The sequence below is a fragment of the Drosophila kikkawai genome, chromosome 2R, assembly GCF_030179895.1.
Source record: "Drosophila kikkawai strain 14028-0561.14 chromosome 2R, DkikHiC1v2, whole genome shotgun sequence".
In the NCBI taxonomy this organism is placed as follows: domain Eukaryota; kingdom Metazoa; phylum Arthropoda; class Insecta; order Diptera; family Drosophilidae; genus Drosophila; species Drosophila kikkawai.
In genome coordinates, this window is record NC_091729.1 from 17,582,444 (window position 1) to 17,609,835 (window position 27,392).

The 27,392-nt window shown below is 38.6% G+C and overlaps 2 protein-coding genes across 6 annotated transcripts; one reads left to right on the forward strand and one right to left on the reverse strand.

Annotated features, from left to right (window-relative positions):
• Positions 1–27,127, reverse strand: Gdap2 (ganglioside induced differentiation associated protein 2). 5 transcript variants are annotated; one of them, XM_041777206.2, is made up of 13 exons: positions 26,850–27,127; positions 13,889–13,955; positions 13,679–13,830; positions 13,475–13,617; positions 13,280–13,412; positions 13,021–13,130; positions 12,697–12,951; positions 9,864–9,991; positions 9,692–9,792; positions 2,774–2,927; positions 2,571–2,710; positions 2,306–2,504; positions 1–2,237 (listed from the first exon to the last, which is right to left on the reverse strand). In XM_041777206.2, exons 2-13 carry the CDS (start codon positions 13,949–13,951, stop codon positions 2,193–2,195), a joined length of 1,623 nt encoding a protein of 540 aa, XP_041633140.1. In that variant the 5' UTR covers positions 13,952–13,955; positions 26,850–27,127; the 3' UTR covers positions 1–2,192. The 5 variants fall into 5 exon arrangements, with proteins under 5 accessions (XP_041633140.1, XP_070140864.1, XP_017017006.1 ...); XM_070284763.1 differs by lacking the exon at positions 26,850–27,127 and adding an exon at positions 26,658–26,802; XM_017161517.3 differs by lacking the exons at positions 12,697–12,951; positions 13,021–13,130; positions 13,280–13,412; ... (2 more) ...; positions 13,889–13,955; positions 26,850–27,127 and adding an exon at positions 12,048–12,149.
• On the forward strand, positions 15,520–21,303 carry LOC121502943 (uncharacterized). Its single transcript, XM_041777207.2, has 2 exons — positions 15,520–17,198; positions 17,254–21,303. The coding sequence occupies exons 1-2, from the start codon at positions 15,810–15,812 to the stop codon at positions 17,263–17,265; spliced, it is 1,401 nt and encodes a 466-aa protein (XP_041633141.1). The 5' UTR covers positions 15,520–15,809; the 3' UTR covers positions 17,266–21,303.
• Positions 27,128–27,392: the final 265 nt, after the last annotated feature.

Here is a 27,392-nt window from a genome sequence, read left to right on the forward strand (position 1 = left end):
TCCATTTTCATTCAATTTTTTATTAGCTTTCTTTTAGTTTAGTTTTGTTTTGTGAATTTATTTTTGTTTGTTTTTAACGCTAAAGCAATAGCAATATTAGAAGGGAAAATTTGGGAAATATTTAGATTCAATGAGAGAGATTACTAGTTACTTGTAGTTGTTGGCTTCATTATTCAATCGATCGACTTTAGATTTATCTACAAATATTCAAATATTACGAAAAGTATTCGTCTAAATATATACTTTTAGAAAGGAACACTTGGCATAACATGGGGTCTCGACTTTGGGTTTGTTCTCTGCTTTGTATTATTATTAATCTTTTTTTATTTTTTCAATAACAGTTGAGAGAGTAAGCGCCATAGATATATGTATTTATGTAGGTATATCTCGATTGTTGTACTCCTGTAAGGTGGTTCTCATACAAGCATAACTTTTGAGTAGACTGTACTTGCAGGCTAGTTTTGAGTAGTAATTGCTGTGATTCTTTAGCTACCCCCCATCGCAATCTGATTAATTTTTACCTAAATTCTTTTGGTGAGGCAATACAAAATATATGTAATTGGCATATAATTGTATAGGCGAGGACACATCCTCGGATGAACGTATGTATGTACTTATAAGAACGTTTCCAAAAACTATCTTCTCTCTACTTGATTTCTCATTTTTAGGTACTAGCCAGGCTGCCGATTGTGGTTCTCGAGGAAAGCGCATTAATGTTATCTAAATTTGTTTCGTTTTGGATTTACTTTTTGGTTTTCTTTTGTTTTTTGGTTTTAAATCAATCCCTGAGTGCATTTTACTTTGCATGTAATTGCGTAGTTGCTAAAAATCAACTGCTGGTGTTTGCTGTGGCTGTTTGGCGGCTTCTGGCTTCTGGTTTGAGTGTGTCTCTGATTCTGATTGCTGCTGCCGATTGCTGCGAGTGCCATAATTGATTCGACTAATTACCTACATATGTATATATGTGTATCTCACAATTACAAATATATATATATACATATATATTGTGTATAGCAGTGGCGTGCTATTGGCTTTGATTCTGGGTTTCTTTTGAGCGCAAACGGTGCATGGAAGATAAAGGGGACGTGTGTCTCGAGTTCGAAATCTCCAGTGCCTCAAACATACTCTCATATCAAAGTTGAACATTTAACATACAGTACTCGGTATTCATTATTCATTACTCATTATTCGTTAGGTTCTTTATTGGTGTTTCGATTCCTGGGAGGGGCCTTACGGTGAGCTCTAGTAAGTATCTACAAAAGGTTTCGGCAGGCTCCGTGCTGCACTCATTTACATATCCTTCGCCTGAGCTTCAAAATATATATGCTATATGCTTCAGCTCCGAGCGTTTGGTTTTTGTTTGTTTGGTTTTAATTTATTAGTGGTGTATATTTAGTATATATAGTTATGTATAAATACAATTGAATTATAGTACGTATGTGTGTATATATCGGGGGATCAAACTGCATACGCTTTAGCTCTAGTATTAATACATTAATAATACAATTTGTAATTGCAAAGATAACTAACAATATGTATACTTAATCATGTAGTTTTGTTTCCTTTCCGTTTAATCAAGTACAATTTATCAATTTTGATATTTAGAATAATCTTGTATATATATCGGTATATGCAGGTTCTCTAATCAAATTTCATTTTGTTCAGCATTGCCAACGTTATTTTTTTTTTGGTTTCCTTTTGGTATCCTTACCCCCATACCCTCTGGTCTGTCACCTACCAATAATTCAACATCTAGTTTCTTTTTGTAGCGAATTAACAAGGGTTTTTGGTTGTTCAATCAATTGCCAATGCCAACTAATTAACTAATTTCCATGCACTTCATAAGAATGTTTTACACAATTATCTGGTTTTGGTTTTTGCTTTTGGGATGCCGATTTTAATCTTTTAGCTAATTGGTTTTGGTTTTTTTTTGTTTTTGTTGTGTGGGGGGGATCGGGCGACTCTGCCACTCCCATAAAAGTATGCTACACAATGTTCAACAAAACTTGCGGCAAGTCAATCGATAAACGACAACATCGAAAGTTATGCGCAAGTAAACAAATATTACTTATCAAGAAAACAAAATACGTTCTATATAAAATCTATAAAAACTTCACAAGTGTGTGTATCTATATATATATATATGCTATGGTGGCTGATCACTGTCTTTAGACAGCTACAATGGCCGCCATCTACGAGGCAGTCGGCACAGGATTGAAGTAATGCAGGCCATTGGTCTGTAAAGAATACAAATATTCATATAAAATCTGTTTTAATATTTTGTATAAAAGCCATTCTGACTTACCGCCATGTCGTATTCGGTAATGTAGGCGGGAATTTCCAGCTGATCCTTTGTGATGGCCGAGTACAGATGCTCCACACCCGGCAGCGAATGCACTTTGGCCTTAATGGCTGGCGCCATAAAGGTGGTAAACCACCAGGTCATCATTTTAGTCCAGAATGTGGGATGCACTATGTAGAAGGCCTTCAGGTTCTTCTTGTACCTTTAATGGAAACAATCAGGCTTAGTGGGTTATACTAAGAGAGAGTTTAAGGTATTCAGGACTCACTTGTAGGGCAACACACTGTAGACCTCGCGCAGCCAGTGCAGCGAAGGATAGTTGTTGGTGGACGTCAGCGTGTGGAAGTACGAAATGACATAGTCTCCTTTAACGATGGGATCCAGTAGCTTAATCAGATATAGCAAGGCCTGCAGGTCAACATAATATTTAGATTTCGTTTTTAAGGTTGTGAAATTTAATGGATACATTACCTTCTCCAGGTCAATGTTCTGGGCGGGGAACCATTTGCCGCAGAACACAATCACAGGCCGACCCAGGCGATCCACGCCGCTCTGGTAAAGGCAGCCAATGCCGGAGACCTCCGTCAAGTCCTCGACTTGGGCGCGACGCAAAAGGCGTTCGTATCTGAAAAGAGAAGAAATCAAAGGTTAGATCTTATTTTATGTGAGATTGTACATTTAATTAGTAATTACAAAAGCCTAGATCAGTTAACATGAATCCACCTTCAAGACCTTCATAATTCAGTAAGCTTTTGAATGAATTGCAATTATTGTATTCATTATTTTTTAATTCATTAGTTCAGGCTTATTGCTTATTTATCATTTTATTTATTTCCAGGTGGGTTCAATATTTATCTGTTTAAATTGTAAACATTAAAAACAATCTCTACAATATTCTGAGAAATCCAATGCAGAATAAACAATGGCACCTAAGATCGATTGCAATATGGTCTACACGCTTGGCTGCCTCTATTTTCGATTCCTTTCGCTTTGTTTACACCCTGGCCTCTGACTTCTCAAGTACTACGATTATATTTATATCCATTGAACATAATGGACATGTAGAGGCCAGAAGGGGAAGGGGAGGTTCGATCGATTATTATGTGGCGTCACGCAATATTCCAGGCCATATACGCATTTAATGACAGCAGTGTGGTGGTGGCAGTGTCACTGCCCCAGTGTCTGTCACGACCAGAAGCTGCTGTAAATTGCCTTGGCCGACTGCTGCTTGGAATTCACTTGGCAAAAAAAAACACTGAACATCATGTTTATCTGCCTGACGAATTATAAATTTGAAAGGCGTGCTAAGCTGATGTTTTAGCTGGCTTGCTTTTTATTTGCTTAGTGTGCTAAATTCGAGGCAAATATTTGCTAGATAAAAGTACAAAATTAGAATGGAAACGGGGGTGGGAATACGAAATGGGTCATCCAATTAAATGTGCATGAAAAACTTGCACTCGTTCGGGTAATTAGATAAATGCGCAGATTGCCCAAAATGACTCACTAATGAAATTGGAAAACGAATGAATTTATACATATATATACATATGTTTGTACCTTTTAAAGGTGCCGAAAAGTGTTAAAGTGATAAACAACTTTCGCAGCCACACGCCGGAATACAAACTTTCGAGCTTGGCTAATTGAACACCTCAGCCTCCGCTAAATTGAGACTAATGTGAGTCAATTTTCAGCTGACTTAATGCCATGATTAAGCCCAATGCTTTCGGACGGGTTTATGAATGTGATGTTTAGCCGCCTCGTGCCGCAGTTAGCTGCGGTAGCAGCAACCGATAAGCCTTTTAGGACTGCAGAGAGGAAACCAGATAAAGAACGAGATAAAAGTATCCAAAAGTTACGCATTGTGACGCAGCCTCTTAGCCAACTCAATCTCCATCTTAAACTCGTTGCTTGTGTTTGCCCAGGCAAAGAGATACAGAGGCACAGATACAACTGCGGATACGGATGCAGGTAGATTGGGCAGGTGACGGCGGGGCGCTGCCCCCGTGAATGTGATTATCGTGCGAAAAAACACAATGGATATTAAAGCGCAATGCTAATCCATAGAATAAATCTCACACTTAAACCAGTCAACGCCACGGAGAAGTAATAACATTATTATTAGATCACATTTCCTGAGCCGCACATGCCGCGCGTTGCATGTTATTGCTCACTGGCACGTACGGGGAAAACAAGGCCGCACAAGGCAGGCTTTTATTTTTGGAAGGGATTCATGCAGTGCCTAATAGGATGAAGGTTTGGATGGTTAAAACCAGAAGTCAGGGGCAAACTGCAGGATGCACAAACAAAAGGACGCAGAATTCTATAAATGGAATTCAGAGGAGCTCTCTCAAGAATATAGAAAGGTGTAACTTTTGGATAACTAAATAGCTGACTGAGGGTTTTGACTTTGAAGATATAAAATCTTAAATCTTTGTTAAATAATTTAAACTGTTATTTAAAAGATAAAATTCCTCAGCTTAATTTAAATTCTTTCACTGGGACTAGATTTAGAAACCAGGTCGATAGTTCGTTCGCCTACGCTATAATTCCTGACAAAACCCAGTATATTCTCCTGACAGTTATGACTTTGATTTGAATGGTTGTGCCTTTGTAATGCACCCCCGCCCACCGCTGACGTCATTAACCCTTGGCAAGGACCAATTGTGTACTGCACAGGAAGGGGGCCAAAGATGGGCGGCGGTGATAGCCTGTCCAACTCCGTGACTGACACGTTTCAATATAAACTTCCGACGCGGCACGGCTTGGAGGCGCTCTTTACCTTTCCTCCGGCGTCTCCATGAGCTCATCGGGCAGAACGTCGTTCATGTCGCCCGTAGTTTCTTGCATGGGACTGGAGCCCAGGTCAATCGACGTCATTCCTTCCAGCATTGTCATAGTTTTTACACTAGTCTGTGTAGTTGTGGTTGTGGGGCTGTAGGCGGTGGGTGGCACTGTTTTTTGTTTCTTCCTTTGACTTCGTTGGCCCCGTTCGCCCTCGCGCACAATTACTGTTTATCGATTTTAAGTCAAAATAGAAATTTGGGTTTTACAGTTGACTCCAACTGTCCGTTTTGATTTGCTTGTCGCGGTCTTCAACCCGATTTCGTATTCAATTGACGCAAATAGTTTCGATTGTTTTTTTCCTCTTTTGCTAAATATTTATAAATAGTTCAGGGGTGCTTTTGTTGAAAAAATATTAAGTTAAATGTTCAGTGTGTGTGTGGGGCAGCTTGGTGGCCAGACTTTTGCGTTGTACGGAAGCCGCGAGTGGAAATGCAAAAATAGTTTTCCTTTATGCCTTTAACTTTTCGCTCTGGGTGACTTTATGGATTTATCACCGATGGATTCACACATATAGAATTGGCGCCAGCACTGGGGATTTGGTTCGGTGCACGTCCGTTCGCCGCGAGTGGAGCTTTTCGATTGAGCGAGTTGGCGGCGAGTGGCACTGCTCTTGAATCTTTTTCGCTGCCCCCCCATTGGCATCTGAACAGCACTGAGCAACAAAGCAAGGGTTTTTGAGTCGTATGTGGGAGTAAGATAATACATTTATCTAAAGTACATATATTGTAGCTCAAAAGCTTACTTTATACAAAATTATCATAACTAAATCCTTTTTTTATATTTAAGGTTTATAGTTTTGTGAAAAAAAAGAGTCAGAACTAAGAAACCTATTAATATGTAATGCCAATTTTAAATTAAAAACTTAAATATTTTCAAAACAATATTTTAAAAATATTAAAGATACTTTAACATCTTTAATATATATCAAACAATTATATAGACCCCAAAAAGTACAAAACCCGTGTAGCTTAGTGTAGCAGCAGCCACTTAGGAGAGAAAGCCAAAGCGAGAGCATGGGAGAGCGAGGAAAAGTCTAAGAAAGCTCTCGCTTATGCTCTCACTCTTTGAGTGTGCGCCCTTTAGCTTTTGCCTCCTCCTCAATGACATTCACTTACAACAACAACACCATATCAAAGAGGAAGAGCCAAGAGAGTTGGTTGCAAAGACAGTAACAACAATAAGCCAAGGACACATCCGTTTAGCCGCTTTATTTGCACTAATATCAGTTGGGGCTAAAACAAAACTGTCCAAAAAATGAAATCAGTTCAAATGTTTGCTCTGTCGACTGCCAGCTAAATGCGCAAAATACGAACACACACGAATTCTATTTCAGTTCATCCTCCCTCCCACACAAGTATAGTATATAGCGAACTTGCGTACGCGTGCAATGTGCAACATTTCCATCAAAGTTGAATGCTAAAACAATACTGTTGCCATAAACAATAACAATGTTGAGTCATTCGATTAACATAAAATGGGAATGATACATCATATTCTCTGATGGAATGGGAGGATTTCATTCCAAATATAGGTTTTCAGATGAAAAGATAGGAAAATAACAATTTAAATATCTTTGAGATTGTATCTTTTTGCTGTTTAAATGGAAAACAACTTTAAGAATGAAGATTTAAATCAGATCACATTTTAGTAAGCAATTTATAAATATTTTACAATTCAATTTCGAGCTAATATTAAGCTTTATAGGTTGGGTATTAATTTCTAATAATTAATATCACGAGCTAATATTTCTTTCTTTTTTTGTACATAGTATACTATATATAAGATGACCTCAGTTTGTAAATTATCGAAGACGCCGACGAAGAAGAAGCTGCACAGTGGGGTGCATTCCCCCCGCACGCTCTCAGAATACTCGGGGATAAAAAACTCGTCCAGGAAGCAGCATCCGCTTGTCACCAACCCACTGCTTCCGCCCGTCCTTCCTTTCCCCCCGCATCGGTTGAATAAATTAAGATGCCTGAGAGATGTTACATTTAAATGTCTACAAAATGTGTGCGAGGCATTTGTGCGGTTTCATTCAATGAACTGCAACGGTTCGATATTCTGATTATACTGCCACCGACCGATCCGGTTACCTTCGCGTTCCCCATCACATTCCCACACCGATCTCACCTGTCATTTTAATCATTTTAATTAGCAAAATGGACAATATGCGGTTGAAATAAGCAATAAAATAAAGCAAGATAACATTTTTATACCCTTGCAGGGTATTTTAATTTCAGTCAAAAGTTTGCAACGCAGTGAAGGAGACGTTTCCGACCCTATAAAGTATATATATTCTTGATCAGCATCAACAGGGGAATCTTTCTAGATATGTCAGGAAGAAATCGATTTTTTGACCATTTTTGAAAAATTTTATAAGGGGTTACATCATTAAAAATTTTTGATTTTGATAAAAAATTGAATTTTAAAAATTTTTAAATGAAGTATGCAGATTTATTAACTGTAGAAAATCTTGCACAGAACAGTTTTCCGATTTAAAATTAATGCTCTTTTGGCCAAGTTATGATATTTTTAATTTTAAAAAAATCAAGAAGTTTTTTAATATAAAAAATCCGATTTTATAATACAAAATAATATTTTTGTAAGTCAAGGAATCATTTCCGACCCCATAAACCATATATATTCTTGATCAGCATCAACAGGGGAATCTTTCTAGATATGCCCGGAAGAAATCGATTTTTTGGCCATTTTTGCGAAATTTGATAAGGGGTTACATCATTAAAATTAGCAAAAATGGCCAAACATTTTGATTTCTTAAAATTTTTAATTTGGTATGCAGTTTTTTTAAATTAGAAAAAATTAATACAAAACTGCTTTCCGAATCGAAATTAATGAATTTTTGGCTTAGTAATGATATATTTTAATTGTTACCTGCAAGGATATACAAACTTTGGCTGGCCAAAGTTTGCTTTCTTTCTTGTTCAATTTAATATGAATATTTTGGGGAATTACTTTGTTGTAGGTCCCAGCAATGAGACATTTTTGAATATTAATAGATTTATTCAGGGATTTATTTTATTATGGAAATGTATTACGTATACACAATATTTATTTGGCATTATTTTGATTTAGATCACTTGGAGTTTGGTACCTTTCAAGCGTTTATCTATTCTCCATCGCACTGGCTTTTGTCACAGACATTATCTCTGCTCATATGAGCATTTGTAAATATTCATAAATATTTACCTCTAAGCTTTATTTTTTTAGCAACCACGTAAACGAAAAAATAAATATTATTCAGATGGTTTTAATAGCTTTTTCTTTAGAGTGTAATCAACTTTGATCTTGGGTTTATTTATAAATATCGTTGCTTTTAAAAGTTAAGAATGCTGTAAAATAATGAACTGTGAATAAAAATAAATATTTACCACAATTTTTAAAGCATTTCTTTACCAATTTACCATTAATTTACAAAAACTATATTAAATAACATTAAAAAGTTACGATTCCTTGAAATAATAGTCATTCAAAGTCTTTTTAAGGTCCCTGGCTGCTCATAAAATTAATTAAACTCTGTTTTTTTAGACCTGCCCCCAAATGGAACTGACCAAAAGGGCTATAAATAAGAATATTCCCCAGCTGGTTCGCTTGGGGATTCTTTCATGCAAACTATGACGCCACAGCCTTTCATATTCATACGTCACACTGGACGACGTCATGAGGAAAAGCACAGAAAGGCACTTGGCCCTTCCAATTAGCATTGTGCAGGACGATGGCCAAGCAAGCACTTTCCTTGCGCCACTCCACTTCATTCCACTTCAATTCAATTCAATTTGTGCCCCAGACCGAGCTCCCGGATTGCGTGCCACGAGTCTCTAAAATTTCGTCAAGCGGCGGAATTTACATAGAGCGGATGGCTTAGGAGCGATGGTGGGAATAGGCATTTTGCCAGACGGTTAAGATATTTCCGGCAAGTTCTTGTAATAAATATGCTAGGCCAAAAAGGCTCGCTTACGAGGTGTTTATGGGGAGCTGGAGGTGGCCTGCTAGCCATTCTGCGTGTCTTTCCGGCGGTTTTATGAACTACAGATGTCAGCCTGGGACATCGCGTAATCTGAAATCGTTGAAGATCTACCCCGATAAATCCATAAAAGTCCATTAGTGATACCTTTATCTGAACAAGTGCCAGCGATTAAGCAATAAACAAAGAATGGAAATTATGATCTTAATCAGCCTCTTTTTGCAGATAATTATATAATATAATATAACAAATTTATATCATAAATATAGAGGATAATCTGACCTGTCAGAGGTTCCTTTTGTTAAAAAAGGTTTCCTTATTACTAGATATTAAAATATCTTTTGATAACAAGATTTTCCTGGTCCCCAAACTAATCAATATCTTAACTATTTTAAATTTTCCAACCTTGGTAACATTCTGCTTAATTTTTAATAACCTTTTTAGAGGTTTTAAAGAAAATCAAAGTCCCATTGTTTTGTGTAACCCTTTAACCTGACAAACCCTATATTATTTCTTACAGATTTTGTTCTACTTATGTATATGCGTGGCGCCTCGACACTCACCTCTCTTGGTGCTCGATGCCTTCTACTCCTTCGGATATGACATTCTCATAAACTCCAGTGCGCGGACGATCGCTGAGCAGATGCTGTCGGTCCAAATCCCGCTATTTGACGATCAAAAAATTATATAAATTAGGTTCTTGGTTTTCTAGGAAGTTATTTAAATGAAATTTACCTGAAGCTGGGCCTGCAAGCCACTGCTATAGGAATTCAGGCTGAGACCGTTCATATCCCGAGCTCCATACTCCAGATCCGAGCTGTTACCTTCCATGTCGTGCGGACTGACGTCTGAATCGTCGTCGGCTAAGGAGGAAGAGATGGAAAATAAGTATCTTGGATTAGTTACTTGAAAAATATAGTATAATGGTTTATAAGATTGATGGAATTGGATCTCAAGGTAAACCTATCTCAGGAAATATTTAATTATAAAAAGGAAAAATACAAATAACTTCAAGGCTTATTGCTATTTAATATAAATATTTGGGAGAGTAAAAAAGACTTTTATAAAAAGTTCCTCCCCTTAAACATAATATTAAACTTTTTTAGAGCATATGTATATATTCCTTTTAAAAACATGCTTTATTTTTCATATATTTTTATATGTCGGCTTAATAACATGTTAATCCCTTTGGTATAATGTTTAAATTATAATTTAAATACATATTTATGCACTGTATGTCATAGAGGGGAGTAGAAGGGAATGGGATTTATGATCTTTACACGAGAACTCGAACGAGTTGTTTATCATTCTGCGCTGGATTTCGATTATCGGCGCGCAGAGCAAACTTTTATTGCACTTTTTGTATCTTTTTCGAACTTCGGCACTGCGGAATGTGAGTTGAACGGAACACAAGCTCTGGCCAAATGACAAAGCGACGACGAGCGGTAAAACGCACACGAGCGCTGAGCAAAAACTGGATGCTGACCGCCCCCCCACACAACAAGCTCTCCTCTTTTGCTCTGCTTCTGGGGAGATCTCTCTCTCGAGAGAGAGAGATAAACTGATAACTCTGATAACGCGTTGACATGATTTAGGCCCGAAAAGAAAACTTGGCCCACACACACATACACGAGTGAGTGACACTCGTTGCGATAAGCAGAGATTCTCAGTTAAGTTAGCTAACTTGTTGATAAACTAACAATTAATACAAATACCAAAATGTTTTGTAGTTAAGTCAACACGATTAAATAACTAAATAATTAAACGTACTCAGCAAAAAGGTTTGTAATTTAAGGGGAGATTAACTAGTCAGGATTTTTTATGAGATTTAAAGATAACAGATTTTACAAAATTAGAGAATTATAATAATTATGACTATAATTGTATACCTATAAATATATAGAATTATTATAAATATAATTATTGATTATTTAAATGTTTATTTAGTATTATTCTTTATATTCTTTCAAACGTGTTTTTGGGAATTGCTTATCTTTCCCCTTCATAAAATTGACTTTCATTTTAAAGTATTTAAAGTTTTCAAAGAGTTTTTTAGTAGTTTACAGTATTTTCAGAAACTAATTAAAATGAGTCTCCAAAATTTCAAGCTATTGATTTTCCATTATTTAACTGGCCTTCAAACGAAACCTTCTTTCTACATTAAAGCCTAGTACTCTGACGAGAAAAAACCGCTGTATAAATTTAGACAGCGGCCAAACTCCATATAAAAAAACGGTGTCGAAAAAAAAAGAAGAAGAACTTTTAGACACCTCGTTTTTTTCGGTACTCTGACGACGAAAATGAAGCCTGCGAAAATTGAATGGCGTTGCCAGATCAAGATAGTAAACAGCTGATATCGCGTTGTCTAAATAATTCATTTGATTTATTTAGACACCCCTAATGGAGGGAAAGTTGAAGGAAAAAGGTGACATTGATAGGGGCTGTCAAGGGGAAGCCCATAATATGGAATTTAACCCACAAAGGACATTTTAATGCCATATTTATTAATATTTTTAATATTTTTTTTGAATATTTGTTTACAAACAGCTGTCCAGTGCGACCAAGGAAAATCCTTAAACGCCATAAAAAGTACATTTTCATGGAATTTCCTTAATTTTTTTGGTCACACTAGCTCGGTAGCGAAATAAACAGCGATTCCGCTGTCTAATTTATACAGCGGGTTTTTCTCGTCAGAGTACTAGGCTTAAAAAAGTAATTTCTTTTACTCGACATCACTTTCATCGCAAAAGTATGCTACGAATTGTATAGCTATATTGAATATAGCTTTCATAGCACTCAGCCTGCTGTCAATCAGCCCTACCCAACTGCGACATCATGTTTATATCTTAAATTTCACAATTTCACTTTAAATTAGACTCCACAATGCTTAAAAATAATATCCTTGGCTACAACACTTACTTATAAACTATAGAGTATATAAATTATTTAAGCAATTTACTAGTATATCCAAAATAAACCGAAAACGCGCGACTTTTGGCTGACCAATCGAATGCAGCTACTGCCAAGTGACCCGCACACAACCGACTTTGCAACGTAACTGAAGCCCCACAAGTGGAACAGTCAGTCAAGATACATAGCTGACGAGTGAATTTTTCTCCCATTTATTCCAAGTGTGCGTTTTCTCTTGTGTTTTTTCGGTACTAATCTTATCGACAGCCCAACAATGGAACTCAATATATTTCATACGGAATCATTGCCAGGTGATAACACAGTCATTATCATCGACAGCCGATTGATAAGCGGGCGATGAGCAAACAATGACGGAGGCAACAATCGCGAAGCTACAATCTCTGGAGGTGCACGGAAAGAAAAATTAAGATCTGATCTTATAAAGAAATATTACAATAAACATTACAATAAGTAATGATTAATTTCTGGGTATTTATAGATCAAGAGATAAACCTTTGCCTATATTATACAATATTTTCCAGAGTTTTAGTAATCAGTTATGAGTAACAACTACGATCATCTTTCAAAGTATCAGTTCTTATATATAAAACCCCTTATAAATCATTATATTTAATACGTTTCCAATATATTAACTCACCCTGACGATGACGCATGTGGACACTGTGCTGGGGATTGCGGATAATGCGTATCTGGCGATCGGGATCCGGGTGCTGTGGCTCACCGAACTCGCCGCCAATGTCCTTGGGCAGTTGCCACAGGGCACTGCGCTCCTCCAGCTGATCCCGGGGGAAGTACAGTGGGGCCAAAACCTCGTACGTGCCACGCTCGTTGGTGCCCACGCACAATATCACAACCTGCAGGGTGCACTTGTCCAGATATCGACGGATAGTACCTGTTTATGCAGATAGAAAAAAAATATTTAAAGAAGGTTCAGTGGAAAATGTCTCAAGAAAATACTTACGCAGGGCAATGTGGGCGGCCACATCCGCGGGAAAACTCTTTTGGTTTGCACTGATGTTGCACAGGGCAATAGTGTGCAGGTTCAGCTCCTTCGCCTTGCACAGGACATTTCTGTGAGGGAAATAAGGAAATTTAGAAAGATTTTTTAACAAGAGCAGTAACAAGAATAGTTCTTGGTTTTTAAGGCATTTCTCAAGGACTTTGTCTTGATATTTCTATTTAAAACTAAACTTTCAAACTTTCACAGTTCTCTAACGCACCTGTAGCAGCAGTGCAATGTGTTCTCCGCCGCCGTCTTGAACTTTTCCCTGTAGGCAGGTGCCACCGTATGCAGCACGTACTTGGCGGGCAGATTGTATCCACGCGTGATGCGCACATCCCCAGTGCGGCACTCTAAAAGAGAGATATATTATATGAGAGATATATTTTAGATAAACCTTAAACCTTAGACTAACCCTTGACAGTGGTGCTCAGCTCCTCGCGCAGCTGGTTGCCAGCCACGGCAAAGATCCGCTCCGATATGCTATTGCTTTCAGTCAGAATCTCATCGCTGGTATTTGTGATGGCGTCCACATCCAATGTGGTCATGTCACCGTCCCTGGAAAGCATAAATAAATGGCATTAAGTAAGAGTCTTTTGATCAGTTTTTCTAATCTTACCATATTACAAAGCGATTGTTGACATCTTTGGACAGGGGAAACGGACTGCGGTTGTGCCGTGGTCCGCCCAAGGACGAATAGTCCGTGATCGGCAGCCGTGTGTCTGTTTTCTGTGAGCCACCCCAGGTGGCCAGGTTATCCAGTTTGACGAGCTGTAAGATCATAAACAATGAGCAACCCTTTAGGGAAACAACATATCGAAGAACCTACACATGGGCTGGAGCTGGATTCGAATGCTTTAAAGTCCACATTTGAGTTCGTGTCGAGACGCATCGCTCTGTGGATTGGAAACAGAAGCAAATGAAGTTAGTTATATGCACATAGCTTGAGTCATCAATCAATCAGTCTTCAACTGGCTAAATTTAGTTATCCCCGCAACATAACCTGTTCTGCTCACTCAATTCGAGGTGGTGCCGTTCCCATTTTGGCCAACAAAATTTGTTTACAATCAACTCTTTGTCCGGCTTCAGCCAGTTTCAGCCCGTACAATCTGAGTATGAGTGTGAATGTGAGTGTATAAGTGGGTATAAGTTATCTCCGAGTGTCCAGAACTCCGCGAATGAATCACAACGACTGAAGCTAGTCGACACTTCTCACCAGAAGGCCATTTAGTTCGCTGTGGAGCCAAAAAGGCAGTGAATGAAATCTATAAATATTTACTTTCTAATTGTCATCGTTAGTTGTCATCACGTAGACGGAAGATCTTAATTCGCGGGTAAACACAAAAAACGTCAAGGAAAATTGTGCTCAAATTGGGTTCTACAATGGTGAGGAGGGTGTGATCATATTAAATGGGATATTTTGTATATATCAATGCGATTGTGGAATATTTAACATAATAATACTACAAAATTAACATTTCATTCTGATTTTAATTTATTTATTTAAATAATCTTGAAGATAGAGAAAAAAGAATGTGTTTTGAAAACAGACACTAATTCATCAAATGTTTTTGTATATTTAAAACTAAAAAGTATATAATATTAAAAATATTTCTCGTTTTTAGTATAACAAAACAATATTTCTAAAAAGTATAAATTACATGCATTCTATTCAAAAGTTTATGGACTTTTGAGCTTTAAAACTTTAACAAGTTCCCAAAAAAAACCTTAAATCAAAGTGCAATTCTAGCGAACAAAAACTTCCCATCACTGTATCTCTATAGAACGTCGTAACCTAAGGGCTGATGCTGCAGTGAATCCCCCGTACCCACAGCTTCCACCCTTCATCTCACAGCACACCTGAATGTGCGTCACACGAGCCGAGTGAAAGGTGAAAACAAAAGCAAAGGCTAGAAAAGCTGGGAAGTGCAAACTGCAGCTGCGCTCTTAATTGCCATATCAGACGCTCGAGGGCGGTACCACACCGCCCACGCCCTCGCCTCCGCCCACCAGTTGAGCCCGCTGCCCTTTGCCCTTTTCAGGTGCAGGTGAGAAAACGGCAGAAACCTCAAAATGGAGGCAAGACTCTGACCCAAATTGGCTCTTTGGGAATCGAGCGGCTATATATGCACATGGAAATACATCATGAGATGGATCACTGGCATTGTCACGGATTTGTGTCGAGTATAAAACTTTCCACAGTCACATTATCCACACACTTGAGTAAACATTGTTGATTTAAAGGGAATATACTAGGTTTAAGTTATATATAAATGTTTGTTATCTGGCTTAAATTAAGGCTAATTGGTTATAATCAAAAATACAAAGCCTGATCTTAAAACAATAGAAACAATTAGAGCTTTAAATAAATATAAATACATTTCTTTACTTGGAAATACTTGGTTAATTTTAACAAATGACTCTTAAGTAGCTGTAGGTAAGCCTTTAAAACAGACTCTAATTGTGTAGCAGGCCAATTGCATTAAGTGGGGTCTGGGCACACGATTCGATGAGTTACGCTCTCTGAGAGAGCAGGTTACACTCTCTCTCTCAGAGAGCGTCGCTACTGGTTTTCGGGGTTGAAGAGAGCTGCCTACGTGCAGCGAGATCACTGTCATTCGAGCGATCAAATTGTAAAGACGTGTGTGTAAAAGTACTTAAGAATAAATAAATATTTAATAAAACATCCTGTCACAAACTTCAGAAGTGGGATTGGGGAAAAAATTTCCCCCAACGCCAGTGTGATTAAAATGGATTTAAACATTAGTGACATAACAGTGGTACAATTAAAACGGTGGCTGGAGGTGCTGAAATTGTCGACAAAGGGAACGAAGAACGAGCTGTTTGCGCGGCTAGCCAAAGTTCCGGTAGAAGTTCGAGGAAGCGCTCCCGAAAATTGTACCGAAATGGATCAACAAATTTTGCAGCCGGACGTGGAGTCCCGTGAGCTGGACATGGAAAGCGGCGAGGAGATGCAGATCGAAGTTCAGACTCTGGAAAATTTGCGTGTCGAAATTGCAAAGGCACAGAAAAAGCTGGAAAATTTAAATCGCCAGATCGGCAACGAAGACACGGAGAATGAAGGAGGCGAAAATGCGCAACTGAGGAACAGAGACGGCAACAGCAGTTCCGAGAATTTGGAGCAGAGCGTTAGAAGCTTCGAGAACACACAGCGTGGCGATGACAGAGACGGCGAGATAGGCGGCGGTAGAAGCGGCGGCAGCGGCGATGACAGAGACGGCGAGATAGGCGGCGGTAGAAGCGGCGGCAGCGGCGAAGACAGAGACGGCGATATGGGCGGCGGCAGAGGTGAAGGCAGAGATGGAGATAGAAACGGCGACAGACGCGAAGAGCGAGACGGCGATAGAAGCGGCGTCAGAGGCAATTCTGGCGAAATTGGTGTGCAGCAAAACGGAGGCAGATTTGAAACTAGCGGCTTGTTGTCACCCGGCTTTAACATGGCCAGGGAAATCTTAATGGATTTCACTGAGAAAGTGTCTGTGCGGTCGTGGATTGCGCAATACGAGAATATATCAGCGTTATATTCTCTGTCAGACATGCAGCGACGTGCTTTGCTGATCAGCAAATTGAAGGGAAATTCGTTGGAATGGATGCATGCTGATGCAGGGCGGTTTGCGAAGCCTGTTAATGAGTTGCTGGAACAACTCAAGTTGGCGTTTGGAGGCATCGAGTCCAAGTCTGTCCTACGTCGCAAGTTCGAAGCGCGTAGTTGGTCTCCAAATGAGCAGTTTGCCACATACTTTGGCGAGAAATGCAGACTGGCTCGAGATGTCGCAATGGACGAGGACGAACTACTGGATGGGCTCGTGGAGGGCATTCCAGTACTAAGCTTGCGTACACAGGCCAAGCTCCAATGTTTTGATGGCCCGGAGAGGATGCTGAGGGCGTTTGCAGACATTAGGCTCCCAGCAAGGGGGCCAGCCATGGCGAAATTGGCGGCAGCGAAGGCGGTTCCAGCGAGCAGCGAGACTCGTTGCTTCAATTGCAACGCGAAGGGGCACTGGAAGAGGGAGTGCACTAAGCCAAAGAGGTCGCCAGGTTCGTGCTACGGATGCGGCGCAGAGGATCACCGGATTGCTGAATGCCCCGGAAATAAGAAGAAGGCAGAAAACAATTATGTAAGATTGTTGAAAATTTTTTGCAGTGAATATCCTAACCAGCCTATTATTACAGAGTGCCAAATAGATTCGGGAAGCCCAGTTTCATTTATTAAGCGTTCATATGTACCAGCGAATATTAAATTAGAACCTCAAGAAGAGAGTTATTTTGGAATAAACAAAAGCTTATTGAAAAGTTTTGGAAAAATATTATGCTTTATATTAAAAAATGAAATAAAGATTTGGTTTAAATTAATTGTAGTGGCTGATGAATCTATGGGCTGTAATATTGTGCTGGGTAGAGATTTTATGAAAGTTTGTGGTCTAGAAATTGATTTGGAAGCATTGAAAATTGTAACTGTAGAGTGTGTTGAAACTGATGTCGAGAAGAAAGCGAAAGAGCTTTCCAACAATTGTATGGAACTAAAAAATGCAGGAATAAAATTAGGCGACATAAAGTTAGGTACAAGATTAGGAGATAGTTATTTGGATGAACAGTTAGGTGAAAGGTTAGGTGAAAAGAATTTAGGTAAAACTTTAGGTGAAAAGAGTTTAGGTACAACATTAGAGGAAAAGAGTTTAGGTACAACATTAGAGGGAAAGAGTTTAGGTACAACATTAGAGGGAAAGAGTTTAGGTACAACATTAATTAGAAACAGTTTAGGTACAAGCTTAGGTAAACAAAGTTTAGGTACAATTTGGAATGAGAATTTTGAAGGTACAGTTTTGAATAAAGATTCATTGTGGAATGCATATGAGGAAGATGTAAGGATAGGTGGAACAAACAATTTCGATGAGCAACTTTTAGGTACAAAGAAGTTAGATGAACCAATGGGAGTTTTGGAGGAAAATTTTGAAAAGGAAATGATGCAAATAAATATGTTAGAGCATGAGAAGGAAGAAAGGGTTTATGATATTGGAGAACAGGTTAGTTATACAGACAAAATAAAGTTAATTGGAATATTAGAGTCGAATTATATACATGTTCCGAGACCTGAATTGCCGAAAAGTAGATGTGAAATTAATATAATTCTGGAGAACTCAAAACCATTTAGTTGTGTACCTAGGAGGCTATCGTATAGTGAAAAGGAAGCGTTACAGAAATTGTTAGATGAATACTTAGAAAATGGAATTATTCAAAGTAGTAGGTCTGAATACGCTTCTCCAATAGTGTTAGTGAAGAAAACGAGTGGCGAGCTTAGACTATGCATCGATTTCAGAAGGCTAAACAAAATTATGGTCAAAGATAATTATCCAATTCCTTTAATTGATGACTTATTGGATAAATTGGTTGGAAAATCGGTATTTACAAAATTGGATTTAAAGAATGGGTACTTTCATGTGTTCGTGAACAAAGATTCGGTGAAGTATACATCTTTTACAACGCCATTAGGACAGTTTGAGTTTTTACGTATGCCAATGGGTTTGAAAACAGCGCCTCAGGTATTTCAAAGATTTGTGAATGATATTTTTTCTGATATGATTCGAGAAAATAAGGTTATAATATACATGGATGATATTTTAATTGCAAGTCACGATATCAAAGAACATTTAGAAATATTAGTAGAAGTATTTAGGAGATTAGTGGAAAATAAATTAGAACTTAGAATGGATAAATGCAAGTTTCTACAAGATAAGGTAAAATATTTAGGTTTCTTAATTTCAAAGGAAGGAATAAAAGCTGATGAGAAGGGACTAGAAGCAATAAAAAATTTTCCAATTCCGAGTAAAGTGCAAGCTGTACAAAGTTTCTTAGGTTTGTGTTCTTATTTTCGACGATTTATAAAGGACTTTTCGATATTGGCAAAACCTCTATATGACCTGTTGAGAAAAGATAAGACGTTCGAGTTTGGGAAAGCAGAGTTGGATTGTTTTACACTTTTGAAGGATAAATTAGTAGCAGCCCCAGTGCTGGCTCTATATGATCATAGAGATGATGTTGAGCTTCATTGCGATGCGAGTGCGTTAGGTTTTGGAGCTGTACTGCTGCAGAGGAAGGAAGATAAGAAACTACACCCAATATTTTACTTTTCGAAGAGATCCACTCCGACTGAGGCGAAATATCATAGCTTTGAGTTAGAGACGTTAGCTATTATTTATGCACTTAGAAGGTTTAGGATATATTTACAGGGTAAACCTTTCAAAATCGTCACAGACTGTAACTCGTTAACATTAACTCTGAATAAGATAGACTTAAACCCGAGAATTGCGAGATGGGCTTTAGAGCTACAGGAATTTGATTATGAATTGAAGCACAGAGCAGGTAGGCAAATGCAGCATGTCGATGCACTTAGCAGATGTAATAATGTTATGATAATAGACGCAAATACTTTTGAAGATAACTTAATAATTTGTCAGGCAAGAGATACGAAGCTAAAAGAAATTAGGGAAATTTTAGAGAACAGAGAACATAAATGGTTTGAGATGAGGAATGGGGTTATATATAGAAAGGATAATAACAATAGATTACTGTTTTATGTACCAAGTAGAATGGAGCAACATGTTTTGTACAAGTATCATGACGAATTAGGGCATATTGGACGGATAAGATGTTAGACGCTATTAGTAAAAGTTATTGGTTCCCGAGCATGAAAGATAAGGTTTGTGAACACATTCAAAACTGTTTGAAGTGTATAGCGTTCTCTCCTAAAGTAGGTAAAGGAGATGGATTGCTACACAGTATACCGAAAGGCAATAAGCCATTTGAGGTGATACATATTGATCATTATGGCCCAGTAGACAATAGCAGATCAAAGAAGCATATATTAGTGGTGATAGATGGATTCACGAAATTTGTTAGGCTTTATACTACGAAAACAACAAACACAAAGGAAGTTTTGAGCGCATTAGCAGACTATTTTCGGGCGTATAGCAGACCTAGGTGTATTATATCAGATCGAGGAAGTTGCTTCACATCAACGGATTTTGCAAATTTTGTTGAGGAAAGGAATATAAAACACATAAAAATTGCTACGGGATCACCACAAGCCAATGGTCAAGTGGAGCGAGTAAATAGAAGTTTAGGACCGATGATTGCGAAACTTTCAGAACCAGAAAGAGGACTACACTGGGATGTAGTAGTAGAGAAGGTAGAGTATTCGTTGAATAATACACTGCATAGCAGCATTAAGCAGTTTCCCAGTGAAATTTTATTCGGAATAGCCCAGAGGGGAGAAGATAGTGATGAATTTAAGGAAAAGTTAAAAGAGGAAGAAAAAGTTAGAGAAACGTTAGAGGATGATGATGAAATTATTGAGGAAAACAGGAGAAATTTAGAACAACTAAGAAGAAAACTAGAAGGCGAAGAGGAAATTGAAGAAAATTTAGAAGGTGAAGAAAAAATTATAGAAAACTTAGAAAGTGAAGAAGAAATCATTGAGGAAAATAGGAAAAATTTAGAACAACTTAGACAGAAAGCAGAAGAAAATCAAAGAAAGTCGCAGTTAAGAAACGAAACCTATTACAATTCGAAAAGAAAGCTGAATTCAGAATACAGAGAAGGAGACTATGTAATGGTAAAGAATTTTGATAGTACCGCAGGAGTTAGTAGGAAGTTAATACCCAAAAACAAAGGACCGTACATTATTGGAAAAGTTTTGAGAAATGATAGATTTTTGTTAAAAGACATCGATGGGTTTCAATTATCTCGAAATCCATATCAAGGAGTTTGGAGCGCTAATAATATTCGGCATTGGATGAAAGATGATAGTAAATCTAGATAAATAAAATTGAAACAGAATGTTAAAGATAAAAATCAAGAAAATTGTAAACTAAAAAATGAGAAAAGAAATTGTACAAACTATATGAATTGTTAACTAATTCTAAGACTAAATTTAAGATATTTTTAGCCGAGATAGTGGGCTATCTCAAGGTCAGGATGGCCGAGTTGTAGCAGGCCAATTGCATTAAGTGGGGTCTGGGCACACGATTCGATGAGTTACGCTCTCTGAGAGAGCAGGTTACACTCTCTCTCTCAGAGAGCGTCGCTACTGGTTTTCGGGGTTGAAGAGAGCTGCCTACGTGCAGCGAGATCACTGTCATTCGAGCGATCAAATTGTAAAGACGTGTGTGTAAAAGTACTTAAGAATAAATAAATATTTAATAAAACATCCTGTCACAATTGTAATATATAAGACCTTGAAGAAACCTTGAGGTTTTTGTTTTACTGTAAAGTAAGCGAGCCGCAAAAATAATTACTTTTTAGTAAATGGAAAATGCCAGAGTTTGAAAGAAAAATTTTAAGTAATTCAAGGCTCTATATTTAGTTTACACCTTTACCATAACTTAACTCATTATTATTTATAATTTTTCCTTACTTAATTATCATTCTCAATATAAAAAGATCACTTTAAAGACAAAAATATACCAAAAGAGTTAAAAATAAATGTTGAATCAGCATGGAAAAAACCTTCCTTCTTTTCACTTCTCACTTTGCACTGCGAAGAATCTCTCGAATCTTTATTGGCATCTTAAACCCCCACACAAAAGTTGATCAACAGGAAAGATAAGAAAGTTGTAAACACAAGAGAGATGTATATATTTCCCTGGCCTCCATTATGTGTGTATAATAAGCTTCATTCAACGTGTCTCTCCATATATGGAAGCCACTATAACGTCATTTCCATAGCCCGATTGGCCAACGAACGGCAATTAGCCACACATTCAAATGTTCTTAATGGGGACAAGAAAGAGGGGGGCGTAGCTTTACGTGATCGGTTGCTGATCGAGGGTCTTGCATAAGTTTGGCAAACTTTTGTTTTTCTTATTGGATTTTGTATTCTCCACTGAACAGGCACCCTGTATACAAGTTAGACTGGTCTAACCACCGATCAAAATTGACAAATACTTTACAGAATACTTATGATTGTTGTTGTTGAAAGGCAAATGACGTCTTAACTGAGTTGGTCTTTTGACCAGCCCCACTGCTACTAGCCACTCATACCCTCAAGCTTATCGGGGGAGTAAATAAACAAAGTGCGCACTGTAAAAATATAGGAAAGTCTGGGATCATCGCTGAGGAATTCCATATTTTTTAAGGAATTATTATCTACGTTGTTTAAATTTAGTAAATCTGCTTTTGTCAGCGAAAAAAGGGTTTTAGAAGACCAAATATTATCTGTTTTTTGGGGAAATCAACTAAATAATAGTGTAGTTTTACTTCTTACGAAAAGGTATTGCTTTCACTAATTCTTTAGCAATTATTCTATCATTTAACACAGAGCAACTATTTTTATTAAACAATTTAATATCCCAACTATCTTTTACATTTGTTTTTGTAACTTTTATTATAACAAACTTGTTCATATTCCTTTTTTTAATCCCAGAATATATGAATATTTATTGTTAATTGTATTTCTCTGAAATATATTCGCCTTAAGCTGTGGTTGCAACTTTGCCCAGCCAAGTGGCAGAGGCCCGGCTCCTGCTGATAACTGGCTTGGCCGTAAAGTCCTCGGCTTGCATTCGGCATGAGCAATCACTAGCCAGACCATATCCCCCACCAGACCATTCCAGACCACCTCAACCGGCAGTTACGTTACCCAACTGGCTAAAGTCCAATGGGGGCGAGCACATGTGATTCCCAGCTTTCCTTCGCCTCGCCTTGATTTGTCTTGCCAGTTGGCGTGCCCGAGTCAATTACATTATTTCAACTGTGCTGCATGACATGATTTCTGCCTCAACAATTCCTCTCCGCCTGCACCCCCTGGAGAGAGAGAGAGAGAGAGAAAGGTGGGTGGGTTTCGGAAATTGTGAAAAGTTGCAGGAGGCAAACAACTTAAATGCAAATAGGAAAAGAGGTGTGGGGAGCATATTGGTTCAATGATACCAAAATCTGCTGAAGGCTAATACACTATAATTGGTTTTCAAATTGCTGGGGAAAATTGGTAAGGCAATAAGCGAAGATAAACAAATTATTGTGAAGAAGGATCGATAGTTTAAATTCTTTTATTAATTTAGTATTTCAAAGCCCAACGTATATGATATATGGTGTTTTCTGTCATATAATCGATTGAATAATGTTATGATTATAGATAAGATGGCAATATTTCAATAGAACGCTAATTAATAATACAAACAAACACTGGGACTTGTTGGAGAGTAAGCGTGAAAATCAATAAAAATGGGTTTCAATTGAACAAGCTCTACTCGAGGGTATTTGCATGTAGACAGAGTTTGAAAGAGTACATTTTATTCTTTAATTAATTAAGTGGTTTAATATATATTTCTACAAATCTTTGGTAAATAAGTATCACAAAATAAGCTAAGAAAGTGTTTATTTCGGGGAAATTCTTGAAGGAAGTGGGAATGTTAAATATATTTTTTAAGTAATTTTATTAACCTTTTCCCTTAGCTCTCTAGGTTCCTATAAGTACCAAAGCTAACTTTAAACTTGAAGTATACAAAATACCCAATTAAAAAGGGTATTCATGTGTCGATCATGACTGTCACCTTCTCCCTACATATATGGGCCTCGTTATGGGGCTCTCGACGCGATGCCCTTCGCCACCCGTTCTCATTTCGGCAAGAATTGCTGCCAGCAAGTTTGTTTACGCTACACGCTCAATCCGCCAAACTGTTGCATAATAAATGCGAAATTGTCGCCCACATGCCAAGGCCTCTGTCGAGCTGGGCATGTTCCAAAAAAACAAAAAAAAAAAAAATCAGAAAGAATAAAGAAAAAAAGTGTTGCAAAAAATACAAAATACTTGGATTTTGTTGGCGTCGTGGGGCATGTAAAACTACAGGGGCAACGACAGTGGCAGTGGCAGTAGTAGCAGCATTGGCATTACCACCGGAGTGCCAAGCAAATCCAACTGGGCTGCGCTTGGCACGGAGCGAAACCGAACGAACACACACATTAAGTATACGGCGTGTGTGCCGCTTCTATATGTGCGCAGGTTGTTGGCATTGTCCTTTGCCTTTTGATCTCTCTGGCTGGCCCCAGATAGAGAGAGAGACGGGCCAAAAAGCAAATCCAATCCCGCCACCGAAACACACAGTGCCAGTCGGGAAGCGGTCCCCGATTTGTGTATCTTTGGAATTTTAGCGTCAAGTCACCGCCGCCCAAATATTTGTTGTTTATATTTACTTCGGATGCGTCATAGGCAAGGCCTAACCTCGTCGCCAGTCGCGACTATATAGCCATATAGCGTTCCAATCATTAGCCAATGGCCCGCCCGCCCGGCCAGCCGATTCTCGGCTTAGTGTTTGGCAACAACAATACAGGGCCCTGACGTCACCGAGATTAATTTCCCAATTTCCCAGTTCCCGATCCAGCGCACCACCCCGCCATTGTTAGCGACAAATTGCAGCAATTTTCTGGGCATTATCTGCCACCAAATTGTGTCAAATTGTCGCACAGGTTCCCCCCAAAAACTAATTATAATTTGCAGCAGTCAGCCCGAAGCTTCTTGGTTGGTCTATACCAATATCCATCCTTCTCCTACGACAAACCACAATCCGCGGCGAATGCATTTATATAATGGCGATTGCCGGAGCATTAAATGGATGGTCAAATACCCTGCTTTGGCATGTCGGAACAATAGCTTCACTCGGTAATTGTCCATGCCGTGCTCGGCCAGCTCCAATGACCCCAATAAGCTGGCCCAGGCGAGCACAATAACTCCAATATACGGCTATAATGCCGATTGGTTAGGGGGGAAATTACATTTCTATTAAGGAAATTCCACAAACATGTGTGTGTTTATGTGTGCTGAGTACACACACATATTGTATGGCAGCGGCAAATGCTAAAACGCTTATTAATAATTGTCAGTTGCTGGAATGAGGTGCACAGTGGGGCCAACAGAGTGGTCAGAGTGGTACAAGTTCAATGAGTTTTATAGAAATAAGCAAAGTATCTGAAAGTATCTGTAGCTCATCGGCTTATTTAGGAATATAAAATTTAGTTGGGAATATAAAATACGAGTACAAAACTTAAAGCAGCTTAAAACGGAAAAAGTACCATTATCTAAAAATGTACGGAACCCAGCTGGCTCACGTTTTTTTCATATCTGAAAAGAGATTTATGGCACGAACTTAAGTAACTAGATTTTTATCATAGGTCTGCCTGTCTTTTCAGTTTTACCAGCAAATTTTGTTTGAAAGATTGTTAAAAATGAATATAGAAAGGGAATCTATGAAATATGAAATTAAAAACAAAACTAAAACCAGTCTTTGAATTGGAAATGCGCAGTACTTTTCTAATAAAACTTTAAACTTGAAACAAAAACTAGTACTGAAAAAGCTTTTTAAGCAATTCCTAGAGTTCCAAAGTTAATTTTACATATCAATGGTAAACATTTAACTAGTTATTTGGCTTCGAAACTCAAATTATGACCTTTTACAGCCAACTACTGGGCCCAAAGCGTTTTCCCTGGCTGTCTCTGAGCAATTTCACTATCGTTTGATAATGGAGCTGCGCTCGGGCTGGCTAGCCTCGAGGGTTTGAGTTGGACATTGCACTGGCAATTAACCGCCATCCTCGAGGGGATCCAGCCAGCCAGCCAGCCATGCAGCCATGCCTGTAACCCTCGCAGCTGGTTCCAGAGGAGGATTGATGGCTTGATGGGGCCAAACTGCAGTCATATTTGATATTCAGCACACAGAAAAAGAAGAAGAAGAGGCACAAGGAAAAGCCCCAAGGGGGGGGGGGGGGGAAAGGAAATGGCAGTGGTGAAAGCTGGCAGGTTTTCTTTTTATTTTTGGGGTCCGGTTCTTTGAGCTCAATCAAAATGCTTCGCCACTCGCTTATTTATGTATTTTTCGTATAAATTCCTAATGCATTCGCAGCCGATGTTGCAGCACGTACGAATGCGGGGGCCAAAGGAGCTCGAGCCTGAGCTTGAAGCTGAAGCTGGTGTTCGTGTGTGTGGAAAATGGGGGCTGAGAGCAGCATTTCCCGCTGCGAGGTAAATGTTGTCAGTGAATAAACCTGTCACTGAATGAACTTAGAGAGCCACCCACTGGGACTGGCAAAGCCAACGGCGAAGCCGAAGCTCTCGCTATTAAACCGAAATCATAAATAATTAGTGGCATAGCAAGTAGAAGTTGCACAAGCTCGGCTCTTGAAGGTTATTCCACTTTTTTTTTTCTGTTTCTGTTTCTGTTTCTGTTCAAAACGTGCGACTGTGTGCGCGTGTCTCTCAGTAATTGCTTCGATGTGTGTGTGTGTGCTGTTAGGTTTTTTTGTATTTATATTCACCCTGTCGTAATAAAAGAACGCTTTCCTGCTTACGGCTTACGGCTTTTCCACAAAAATAAAATCAAAATACTGGTTATTGTATAACCCCCGCAAAGGAGGATCCAGGCAACGGCTGGCAACTGGCCTCGTTTCTTTCTTACTTTTTTAGCTTTCTTTCTTTTTTCTTTTCAATTTTCAAAAAAATGCACACACAACTTTTTTTCAAAATGAAAACACCAAAAGACAACACGCACACACACACCCTGTACTCCTCAGGCGTACGCAAACACACTCACACAGATACTCGAAGCGGGCGCGAGGCGGCGAGGTGGGGGTGTAAGATAAGGGAAAACGCGGTAGGCGCGGCGGCGGCGGTCGCTCAGGTAACTCTGCCCTCGCGCGCTTCTCTGTATGTGTTTATGTGGGTGGGTGGGTGTGCTGGTGTACGTGTGTGTATTTGCAATCCCAACTTTACGGGCTTTACGCACTCGGTTTCCGTCAATCAATGAATCAAACTCCAACTCCTTGTAGCAGCTGCGGCGCACTCGCAAATCACTTTTTGTCTCGCGTCCCGTTTCGCTCAGTGTCTCTCAACTCCACTTTTGTGCACAACGTTTGGGTGTATGGGTGTTTTGTGTCTGTGTGTAAGTGTTTTTGGTGTGTGTTGCAAGTTTCTGTGTGGCTCACAAAATCGGCTCTAATCGCTTCTTCTTGCTCTGGGCCACTTCTCGTCTGAAATCCGCGTCGTTCGACACTGAAGTTGGCGAGAGCTTTTGGGCCAGCTTTAAACTTTCGAAAACTTGACTTGGCAGTGTGGCCTCAGCTGTAGTACGGGAATTAACTAGTTTACGAGTTTTATATATTTAAAATACCATAAATTGTGACTTTTGTGTTAAAATATATGTGCAAGATTTTTTTAATATATTCAGTATTCCAAATTTGTACACAATTATTTTTATGCAAGCTATAGATATTTAGTTTTTTTTAATAAAAAAAAAATTAGTTAATTTTTAAAGAAGAGCTTTAACTTA